At 39.1% G+C, this 12308-nt stretch overlaps 1 protein-coding gene and 1 long non-coding RNA gene across 3 annotated transcripts in view; one reads left to right on the forward strand and one right to left on the reverse strand.

The window, feature by feature from the left end:
- Positions 1–12308, reverse strand: part of si:ch211-262i10.2 — a 53521-nt gene that overhangs the window by 12910 nt on the left and 28303 nt on the right. The gene's annotated exons all lie outside the window — the stretch shown is intronic.
- fgf10a (fibroblast growth factor 10a) overlaps positions 3651–12308 on the forward strand; it is a 33864-nt gene continuing 25206 nt past the window's right edge. The window contains 1 exon segment of the mRNA NM_182870.2: positions 3651–4627. Within this exon segment, the coding sequence (NP_878290.1) occupies positions 4321–4627 (307 nt within the window). The 5' untranslated portion in view covers positions 3651–4320.

Consider the following 12308-nt stretch of genomic DNA (forward strand, 5'->3'; position numbering starts at 1 on the left):
CCATATTTAGCTTTCAACATAGAACGTAGGAACAAACAGTCCTTTGGAAGTGGCTGAAACCCGCTCTTTTAGCTTGCACAGTGACACACCTGAAAGAGAGAGACCAGGCAAAGGTCCTTGCTGCAAGAAAGGTAGAATTTCACCCCCTTTGAAGTAACAGAGAAGGATTCAGGCCCCTCATTAGCCAGATAGAATCTACACTCAGACATGTAAGTTAGCGATTCAAATCTATTGGGACAGATTGAATTCCGTTAAATAGTGCTGTTTTTTAGTTTTCTCAGGCTCTCTTGGCTATCTCTTATGAGGCAGCAAACAATGAGAAACACTGCAGGACATTCAGTGGCAGAGGCTGGCTGGGAAAAATCCTCTGGCTGTCTCATATTCGCTCCTTTCACAAATCCCTCCATAGATAGGTTATCTTGGTGAATGGCAGTCTGTAGCCCCGGAGTCTCTGCTTTAAAATGATAATGATTATTTGAGAGGACAAGAAAAGAAAAACTTGGTCAGCAGATTTTTATTTATTTATTGACATTTTATTTATTTAGCTGGCCAATGAAAACAACGTCAAATCGAGTAAGCCTAATACTCATGGGATAACCATGACAATGCACTGATGTAGACAAATATGCCAAAGTTACAGTATCTTTTTAATGGAAAATGTGTTTGAGGCTGTTGGTGTAACTTGACGTGAGTTCTCTTAAATTTATGCAAAAAATGTTGAATATTCATTATGTCAAAGGAATAATGCTGTTTAATTCAAGCTTGTATACTACAAAATTGGCTATTAACCCTTTAAATGCTTCATTTTTTAAAGTTAATCTTGTAAGAAGTACTGTCAAAAATAATCATTAATAGAAATTATGGATGCCCTTCCAGCTGCAACCCATCCTTGGGAAACATCCACACACACTCATTCACACTCATACACTACGGACAATTTAGCCAACCCAATTCACCTGTACCGCATGTCTTTGGACTGTTGGGGAAACAGGAGCACCCGGAGGAAACCCACGCGAACGCAGGAAGAACATGCAAACTCCACACAGAAACGCCAACTGACGCAGCCGAGGCTCGAACCAGCAACCTTCTTGCTGTGAGGCGACAGCACTACCTACTGCGCCACTGCGTTGCCCATTATAGCAATTATATTACTTATAAAAATATATATAACAATAGGAAATCCTTACATTTATAGCACTTTTCTGGACACTCAAAGCACTTTACACATTGGGGGAATCTTCTCCTCAATGACACGACAGCAGCCATATTGCGCCAGACTGCACACCACATGCCAGCTGATTGGTAAACAGAAAACAGAGTGATGAAGCCGATTATAAAAGGGGGATACCCTACTCTTTTCGAAGTACATCCTGGGAAAGACGGCCCTCACGGAGCAATAAAGAGTCCCCTTCACTATACTGGGGTGTTAGGATCCACACAAACTGCAGGTTCACTAACACCACTTCCAGCAGCAGCCTAGCTTTCACATGTGGTCTCTCAACCAGCTACTGACCAGGCGTCACCCTGCTTAGCTTCAGTAGGTGACCATGTAAGAGATGCAGAGAGCTAGCAGCTGGCTCAAAATAAAATAAATAAGATAAAATAAAATAAAATAAATAAATAAAATAAAATAAAAAATTAAATTAAATTAAATTAAATTAAATTAAATTAAATTAAATTAAATTAAATTAAATTAAATTAAATTAAATTAAATTAAATTAAATTGAAATAAAATGAAATGAATGAATGAATAAATGAATGAATGAATGATTACATAAAAATAATTGAAACTTAGCAAATAAAAATTCTTAAGATAACTTAGATTCTAAGATGGAACTGCAAAAATACATATTTTCACGTAAAAAAAAAAAACACAAAGACATTAATTTATGTATAAGAAAATAGCAAATGATAATTCAGAGAAATATATCACAGGTTTAAATGGAAAAAAAAGCTGTTTACACAAAAGTCACAATGTCATCCATGCCCTTTTATCTTTCATCTGCTGTCCAGGGTGGTCCACGAAACTTGAAGAACATTCAGTTCCTCTTTAAAAATCCAATTAAGTGTGTAGCAATAATCAGAGTTCCCAGAGTTCTCATTCTCCTGATTGGTTCCTTGTCCCTAATGTTGGCAGGAAATGTCTGACAGAGGAAGTGTGTGATAAGACCAAGGTGTTTGCAGAGAGACGTGAGATTAAATGCTGAACCAACACTTCTGAGGACTTCAGGTTAGACCAGTGAGATGTAGACGGAGCTCATAGGGGTTGTGTGGAAAGGCAAGACACCTTAGATTGAAAACAGCCCATTCATCCTCAAACATGAGCCTTTGAAAGGATTAGTCTAAGGTTTCGGGTTTTCTCCTGTTGTTAAAATTTGTCTCACTAGAGGGACCCAGTGCCAGTGAAGTTTTGTTTTAAGCATGGACCCAAGAACAAGAACAGCACCCCACATCTTTGCCATTCTGATGACATTATGTAGATGAGAATGTGAGAAACAGTACTTTGAACTTTTGACAGTAATGACAATGATTTGCCAAGCAATGCACTTTGCAAAACAATATGAGGTACTGAGTAAACCATGAAAGAAATTGGCAACTGCTCCACTGAGCACATTGGAAAATATAGTTGCCAAATCTGAAGAGACTGCTCAGATATTATCTCGACAACAGATCATACTGTTTTATGATTGCAATCAATTACACTGGGCAAGCTTGGTTGCAATAACACATTTTCTTTCCCTCTTCTTTTGCAACCCTTCCCCCCACCCATAATGAGTAAACATCTCCCTCAGTTAGTGGTGGACTTCCTCGCTTCTTTGTGACTCCAACAGATCTTTTGATGCAAGATAAGTATGTCATGAAGCTGAAATACTTAAGCAACATGACCTGAGAATTTCAGAGAACAAACATTTTCCTTTAGGACACCCCCTCAATGTCTAGAAATCAGTTGGGTAATTACAGAAATGTGTCTCTTGCACCTTGTTTAGTTAAAGTACTAACTGGCTCGACTCTTAGATGCCCTACAGGTTGGAATTTAGGACTGAAGATGTGCCCAAATATGATATGAATGATATTTGCTTGGCAGAAGTTGAGTTTGGCTCAGTTTTTCCTCTGAAAAACAGAGAAAGATGTTGAACAAGCGGAGAATGAGCGGAGATACGGATTCTGTCAGACAATATGAAAAGGAAATTAAACAACACATAAACCAGACTCGAGACAAAGATGTTTTTCAGGATAAGCTCTGTCCCACGACAGCACTGATGTCTTATTTTGTTGTTGTAAACTTTAATGGAATAGACTTTTATAGTGCTGCTATAAACTAAATATATATTAGGGTATGGAGGTACAAACAGTTCAGGTACAGTCTAGTCTTGCTGTTTCTACCATCAGACAGAAACTGATGAGGACCGCGGTAAATGAGGGTAAAAGCGTCAATCAGCTCCAGGTGTCTCTGATAAGACTCACATGCCACGAGGTTGGGGTTGGGGGGGTTGCAGCAGTTAGCCAGAAGAGACCTGAACGGGCCAACGCATGGGACTTTCAGAACAGATGGGAGGGAAAGCGGTGGGAGGGGCAGTGAGAGAGAGGGAGACACTAGAGTGGGTGAGGCAATTGGGAGAAACATAGTGAGACAGATAGGAGAGGGGCGAGGAAAAATGCCCCTCGTCGCCTCTTATTCTGACGCACACATGCAAGCAAAACATGCATGCGCACATGCGGATCTTCAAAGCTGACTGCCTCTTATAGTCTCCCTATTAGTTAAAGAGATTACATCTGGGGCCCTGAACCAAATAAATAAGGTGAGAGGAGTGTCAGAGCTCAGTCTGCTCCACCTCGGGATTCTCTCAGCACTTCAGTGGTAAGCAGAAGGGAAACACTCTTAATCAGAAGGACATTGAGAGAGCTGGACACAGCAGGGATTACACTTTTTTCCTCCTACTGTGGATTCCTCTCATTTCATCAAGAACAGATTTGCTACCCTGTTGAATTTGGGTCATTTTTGCCATTCTTTTCCAGAACATTTTCATTGCTTCTTGCAGTCCTTGTTTTCTCCCATCCGACAGAGGTTCTGCAGTGGATTGTATGTGGGAGAGCAGGAGGAGGTGAAGCGGTTTCCCACAGAGGTGTTTTGAGTTATGGATGTTGACACATTCCTTCTGGACACGAGGGGAAATGGATCCAGCCTGAGCAGCCTAAGCAGACACGATCACTACGGACGCTTTACGGGGCTTCACCTCCTTGCATCACCCTTTCTCCCATCCAGCTCTTCAGCATGTACCTTTCTGTGAGGCTCTTCCCAGTTTTCCGAGCTCCAGGACAATGTGCAAATGGAAAGTGACTAAGGGTGCCTCAGCCTGGTTCCGTCTGTCCTGCCTTTCCCTGCCGCTGCTGCTTCTGTTCCTGTGTTCGGCTCTGCCTGTGGCCTGCCATGACACCCACAGGGCCATCCGTGCCCCGAGGGGCACCAACTCCTCATCGTCTGCCGTGGTGGGGCGGCATGTGCGCAGCTACAACCACCTCACGGGGGACGTGCGCAGGAGGAAACTCTTCTCCTACCAGAAGTTCTTTCTCAGGATCGATAAGAACGGAAAAGTCAATGGCACCAAAAGCAAGGACGATCCGTACAGTGAGTAAAGCTTGTTTTTCTCCTCTTTTCATTCACATGTGGGTCCCATAGAAGAAATGGCACTGCTTATTTCCTGCCTCCTTTGATTTCGGACTCAAACATCCAGCAGATAATATAAACCTTACCTGATGTTGGTGGGCGCGAGCTGCTGTGCATGGAGCTGCGCTGCCGAGAAGCAGAAAGCCCTAATGTTGATCCTTGCTTTTCAGGGCGCAGATTTATTCATAGCAGGTTTCCTGGAACCAATTTGAAATTACCAGGGGAGTCTTTCTTTTCTGTACAAACCGTTGGAAGTTACTCCTGATCATCACGCAGCACATCAGTTATCTTTAATATTGCTGTTGTAACTCCCTTGTCGTTTGCAACAAATGACTTACTTTCAAGATTTTATTAATTTAAAACATATGACAGGTGTTTTTATTCTGAGCTGAACATATCATCACGCTCATTCACAAACAGTCCTAAAATACTCAGAAGAATTTCAATTTCGTTTTACTGTTTGGAGCATGTCTAGATTCCGGCTGTGAGCTTGAAGCACCTGGCCAACACACCGCGAAAACTCCCTCTGCACTTTTTCGTTAGTAGGTTGCACACACATTGCTGCTAATAAAAAAAAGCTTTGACATATGGGTCCCATGTGCATGCCGCGTAGCTTTTTTAGACAAGGCTGTGCTGGAACTCCGCAAGACATGGCTGTGGGTATTTCAATTAGCCAAACGGCCTCTTAAATGTGTTGCACAGAAAGTCTCTTAATAAATCCAAGACTTGAAGAGTTCTGGAAAGCTTTCAACTACCATCAAAGGGTTTGCCCAAAAACCTGGACAGTGTCCAATGTCCACTGTTGTACATCTTAACCTATACATAATTATATCTGATAATGATTGGAATAAATAAAGGAATTTGCAAGCAGTTTTATTTAAATCCAACAAAACAAATTCAAAATGTATACTTTGTATACATATACAAATGTATCCCATGCTTAGTGATCTCTGTGTGATAAAAGATTCCCCCACTTGCTTGCCACATGTTACAACCGCACTGTCCTTGTTAGCTCCCTCAATGACCCTTAGGCATCAAGCATACTGGTAATAATGTTCCGGCCAGATGCAGTTAGTTTCAGAGGAGATCCACATCTCTTTTCAATGCTGATATATCTAAAGTGTGGATATGGCTTGCAATGTCTGCGGGAGGCATAGCAAAAGGGAACCACTTGTTGGTGAGTGGATCATTTCTCCAAAGCAGATTGGACCTCTGCCATCCCTCCACTTTCCCTGCATTTTTTTTACAGACAATATAATTGAATTTGAAGGGCCTCTGGTGCCCACAAGGTAGCAGCAGTGCTCACTGCATCCCTTAAAACAGCAGCACGGTGCAATGGTAATGTACAACATTTAAGACACCAGTGTTTGCTTGATTTATTCTGTAATCAGAGACCATTGTTGTTGCCACAAATGCCCGTAAAAAGGGCAGAAATGAGCGGCTTGCCATGTTATGTATCATCACGCACTTGAAACATCAAAACATCCTCAAATGATTTTACTCCAGTTGGAGCCACTGGCATTTTAAAAGGAACCAGCCCCTTTGCGGTGTAATATTTCTCTCGAGTTAGCAAAACGAATATTCCCATGACCAGCACTGCATGTTTTTGTATACAGTCCTGACATCGTGTTGAAAATTATCCTTACTTTTGAAAGCTCTGTGTTTGAATAGAACTGAACTCAATCAAAAGAGAAAGGTCTGCGCAAATTATATCTGTGCCTGTCAAACTTTATTTAGTCATGTTTATGAAAAGCACACTTTGCATTCTGCTGAAATGAACAGTTGAATGGACCCAAGGTCATTATGTTTTTCTGTTTTGAACAAGCATAACTTCAGCTGGAGTTGCAGAATGTAAATTCAGAGTTTAAGAAAATGACATATTTTGTTTACCAAACTCGATGAGACATTAATATAGCCGATTTACCAGCAATGCACATATAAAATGTCACATCTCGATGCAAAATTTACATTTACACCGCCGTAAACACTCAGCAGTGAATTATGAGAGAGCCAATATTTGTTTTGCATATTTGATGTGGAAAAATATTTGCAGAGAGCCTAAGTTTGATAGATTGTTACATTTCCCAGATTCAAACTCCCAGTCAGAGGGTCTCTTTGTCAATGTTTGAGTTCTCAAGTCCAGCCTTCTTTAGTTTTCACATCCACAAAAGACCTGTCTATGTGCAGCTTGAAATCCTATCCCACCCATATTGTTTGATTTCCTTTCAGAATCCATCAGCTCAGTATCACGTTTGTCACATTGTGTCTCCCCCAAGACATTTTTTGGAAACGGCACCCCGTGTTGGAACTCGGAGCTGTCCTCGGTGTATTGAGCGAGCCTAACAACAAGCTCACTGTGATGCAAAAGCTCTCACACGGACCAAACCAGCCCGAATTAAATCTTTCTTTTCCTGAATTGATCTCGTTTGCCCTCTCTGTTTATCACTCAGCTCTTGCGCTGAAGAAAACGTCAGCATGAACGTGAGCGCTGTTGTAGTTCAGCGATGTTGGCATTGCCTGGAGGAAATTGTTAATGAGGATCATTAGGGCTTGACAGCTTTGATTTAGGGGATGTGTCCGATTGGAGTTCAACTACTGGTTGAATCGCAAGGTCTAAAGTGCAGGGGTCTTTCCAATCATCATTTCAGCTTTTGGCCAGCAGATCAAACAAGGGTCAGGCCAGTGGTCATTACACGTCTCTCACTCCATTTAGAGTCACTTTAATATAATAGGGCTCAATACAGATTATTGCTGGTCTAATGAGGTGTTTCCAGGATAAACTCTATAAACTTTGCTTAGAGTGGTACTCGTGAAGGTTTCAAACTACAGGTATGCTTTTTTTTTTATCAATTATACGTTTATTTCAGGTGTTGAGCTGCGGAATACCCAATAAGATAAACCTGTATAAGCAAACAAACCCTTAACTGGAAGAAATTATCTGTTTGCTGAATGAATGTTAATGCTCATGTCTTTCCTCCTGCGTTCTATCAGCTTCCGCTGGTTTACATTATATAAAAGTTGTTTTGTCGTTTTAATGAGAGATAAAGATGAATAAGCCCATTCTGTCAAGTGTTTCTGTGAAACATGCGTGGAAAGACACTGGCCTGCTGGGTTGTGTTGCGCTGCAGTGTTGTTATGACTTTAGAGGGCCTCTCGCTGAGGCTGGTGTGACGCTAAATGCTTCATCGGGAACAATAAAAAAGATTACTGCAAGCGCTCTCAGCATCTCTGCAGGGGGCAAACAATCAGCTAAGGTTAGTTAGGGCAACAAGAACAAAAAAATCATAAACATGATGATTATGTTCCTTAAACTTATTACAATTTAAAAAAACAAATGTATAAAATATTCATTTCATTTGTGCTGAAAGATTTTAGCATTATTAAATTTGGCTTTACATTTTTAACATTATGACTCAATATCTTATGCATTACATCCATCTAGCAATTTCTGTACCAACATTTCCCGTGGTTTTGGCAATAAACCTTCTTAAGCAGCAGGTGATTTTTTTTTAGCAAGGATACTTTTTGGTGCCACCAAAGGTCTTGCAATTGTTAAATGCAGACTTGCACTTGTAAGAAAACATTTTAGTTTGATGGTCCATTTGTTGAATTTAATTACTTTGCATCTACATGCCAACTAATATTCAGATCATAAGTAGACTGTTGGGTTGGGATTAGGGTTTGTGTACATGTACTTAAAAAGTTTCTTATAGTCAGCCAAATGTCTGTTGTAGGAGCATTAGTATATATTAAGCAGACAGTCTAATACTGATACTAATACACAAATGGACCATCAAACTAAAGTGTTACCGAAAAAGGTCAGAATTCTAAATGTATATTTATTTTCAGAATTATTGTTGTTTTCAAAGGTGACATGGCTTGGTTTGCCTTTGCATTTATGCACACAATGTTTGGTCATAACAAAACAAAACATTTTGACAGTGATTAACTCTACACCATATGATTGACTGTGTTCATAATTACATTGAAATATTTAGTCACCTTCTGCTTCACAACTCAAATGTACTTGCAATATGCCTCACTGGTCTGAATGAACATACAGTGCTCAGCATATATAAGTACACCCCTCACAAATCTTTTAAATTTTTATTTTTAACAGGAAGCTATACAAATTATATTTCTGCATATACATTAGATTAGTCAGTACTGAAGCCGAATCAGAAGCTCACGATAACTCCAAAAACTAGTACACCCAAATGTATGTTATAGAAAAATATTAAATACAAATTTAAAAAAAGAGGAAAAATCAAGAGAAGCAAAAAAAAAAAGAAATTTTGTTGAAATTTGCTAGGTGGTAACTTTTTTTTCAATATTTTGCTTGAATTTAATTGTATTATCTTTCAATTTCTATATTATTTTAATAAATATATCTGTTTAATAAATCTGTTTTGTTTAAACGCACCAAAATACCAAATACCAAAATATAAACTTTCAAAATGGGGTGTGCTCAATTATGCTGAGCACTGTATGTATTATGTGAATTTAAATGACATGTTGCCAGCACTGGCCACATGGATCCTTCTTTTCAAAAGTGTGTGTGTGTGTGCTCTGTGGTTATGGTGCCCGTGGGAAATCTCAACCACACAAGTAATAAAAGTGACTTATGAGGATTGAACTGATGTGCAAAAGGTTAGTGTCAGTCTCTTTTACCTTGATGTCTTCATAGACTTTCTCTTTTCTGATTCATAAATAACAGAGCTGGTTTTACTAGACATTTTTAAAATCACAACAAGATCCATAGCACTCAAAAAATGCAACATGCTGACAACTTTGACGTGTTTACTTATAAGCTTTCAAGATGTTTGTTCCATTACTACTCTTGTTTAAATATTGGGGTCAATTTCTTAAGGACATTACTGTACTTTACCCAATAAGAATGAACTAAATAAATTAAAAGTGTCATTGCAGAAGATTTCTATTTCAACTAAGCATTTTTATTCAATTTTTATAGATTTTTTATACCTGATTTTATTAATTTATCTAATAATATAAAAACAAATGCATAAGAATTTCCATCTAAAATGCCAATTGTTTTTAAGATTGTTGATAACAAATATTTCTTGAGCTCAAACATCAGCATAATATAGCGATTTCAGAAAGTTTGTGTGATGCAGAACACTTGTGTTGATACTGGCAATTCAGATATTAGCCATTTCTCAATATTATTGTACTGCATTTGGGTGAGTAGAACAAACTTAGTGTAGAATCATTTTAAAACAGGCCACAAACTACTGAATAACTTGCTTGAAATTAAATAAATTATTATTTTGAACTTGTTAGATGCCTACATTGATTGGTTATGCAAAGTTTTAAGCACATAATACGCTAAAAAAGAATGACATTGAAAACTGATGTGGTCTAACTTGTACTTTGTACAGTGGAAAATTAAACGTTTAAACTATATTTCCTCACAACGACATCACTTATTACTTACAAGAGTGTTAAACCCACAGCACATGTGTAAATGCTGTAGTAGCAGCTCAACATCTTCATCTACTTAATGCATCCATTTCTCCCTGCTGAAAGTTCAACTTGGAGGAGTGGAAGACTCCCAGATGTATAGCTAACCTCTGACCCCATTACCTAAAGCAGAGCACCATTTGTGCCATGGGGTGAGCCGGAGAGAAACACCACTGTCTCTTTTCTGCTGTGGTCTGCCTGATTGTCAACAGACGTGATCAAAAAGCAAATCATGAGATCACAATTGTGTATGCTCAACAAACAACGTCACAGGATTCACATCATCTTCAGCTGATCATTAACGTGGCCCTATAACGGATTTCAAAAGTTTTATTTTTTGATTTGGTGAGTGCCCAACAACAGGCTGATATTGTAGTCTTGTTATATGCATTTATTTTTAACTAATTATCCCATTGATTTGCAAATGATTTGTTCATTTTTCCAAATGACTTTATGGCATGCTGCAATTCGATCTCCTGGAATCCGCTACAGGGTTTGTGGGTGGGCGGGTTCAAGTTTTCCCGGGTCTGCACACGCAATAATGGGTGTTTCACTCGTTTTTTTAAGAGAGAGAGGATCGAGTCGTTATATTTACACAAGATTCACTTTCAGATTAAACCTATTTTCATTTACTAAGAGCTGTGTTACACACTGAATGAATGGGAGTTTTCAAAAATCCAAAATAAGGAAGCAAATTATGAAGTACAACAGATTTGTACAGTAGATGCCCGACAATATGCTTACATCCTTCCAAGGTCAAAAAGCACAATTTTTCCAAAAACACACACAAGGTATATGCAGGAATCCTAGGAACCAGGAATTTTCAATACCTTTTTAAGTCTTTTTAAAGACATTCTCGGAATATTTTAAGACCTCATCTCCACTTCAAACTCTAATCAGTATCAAACCTTTCACCTAATGAACAGTTGTTAATAAACAGTTGTTTTTAAATAAATCAAAAGAGCAAAGTGTTGGGCAGTAGAATCGCTACTAGTGACGCTACTCGCTTAACTACATTTCTCAGTAGCTTGGCAGTAGTGTCGCTACTTTCTAAATCAAATAGCTTTTCTGTAGCAAAGCTATTTTTTTAAGCAAGTAGCACAGTAGCATCCACACGAGTTATATTTACCGATCGCGAATTAATAAGTGACGACACTGCCATTCATGGAGCTGTTAGGCCGGTGTCTAGCCGATGAAAGTAAATCCATATGGCGGCGAGAATGACGATTTTTTCTTCTACCTGTTTTACAGTAGTCAACAACAAACGGTTTGGTGCTAGTGATGGGTCATTCATGAACGATTTGTTCATTTTGAACGAATCTTCAATATGACTCGGGAACTAAGAGTCCTCTCAGGGAGTGATTCGTTCATCCGCGCGTGTGCACATTTGTGCAGGTAGTATCGTTAATTTCAAGTCTTCATCACATTGGCTGAAGCAAATCATATGCGTTAAGAGCCAGAAAAAGAATTGATCCGCTCACCTCTCGAGTCCTCTATCGGGTCTGAGTCACTCGTTTATCACGAGCCAATCATACACGTTTAGAGCCGGAAAAAGAATTGAACCATTCATCTCTCGAGTGCTCTATCGGGTCTGAGTCACTTGTTCATCATGGGCCAATCATATGCGTTTAGAGCCGGAAAAAGAATTGAACCGTTCATCTCTTGAGTCCTCGGGTTTGAGTGATTTTGTCACGTGATGAACGTACGATCATGGCTCCTATCGGCTTAGACTGTGCATTGATTAAGATTATATGTGACTGTCAGTGTAACGTGAACAAACCACTGACATTTGAAGACATGAAGAGGTGAGCTAAGCAAAAGGACAAAAATGCCTTCATAGACAAAAGAGCAGGTAAACATTGAATTATTATTTTCTCCTTCTTATAGTTTTCTATTTATGACTTATTTGTCGTGCAATCAACCGTTTGGGCTAGTTGTAGATGTGTTTGGAAGCAATTCGTAACATTTTAATAATATTTTGGCAATTTGAACCAAATGAACGAAATGACTCGAAAAAAGATTCGTTCATCTTGATGAACAAGACTCAAAGATCCGAGTCAGTAAAATGATCCGAACTTCCCATCACTATTTGGTGCTTTACTGCGACCTCTCTCTCTCTGGTCGGTGACATCGCCAAACAATCATAGGGCTGAAATGAAAA

The sequence above is a fragment of the Danio rerio genome, chromosome 21 (genome assembly GCF_049306965.1).
Source record: "Danio rerio strain Tuebingen ecotype United States chromosome 21, GRCz12tu, whole genome shotgun sequence".
In the NCBI taxonomy this organism is placed as follows: Eukaryota; Metazoa; Chordata; class Actinopteri; order Cypriniformes; family Danionidae; genus Danio; species Danio rerio.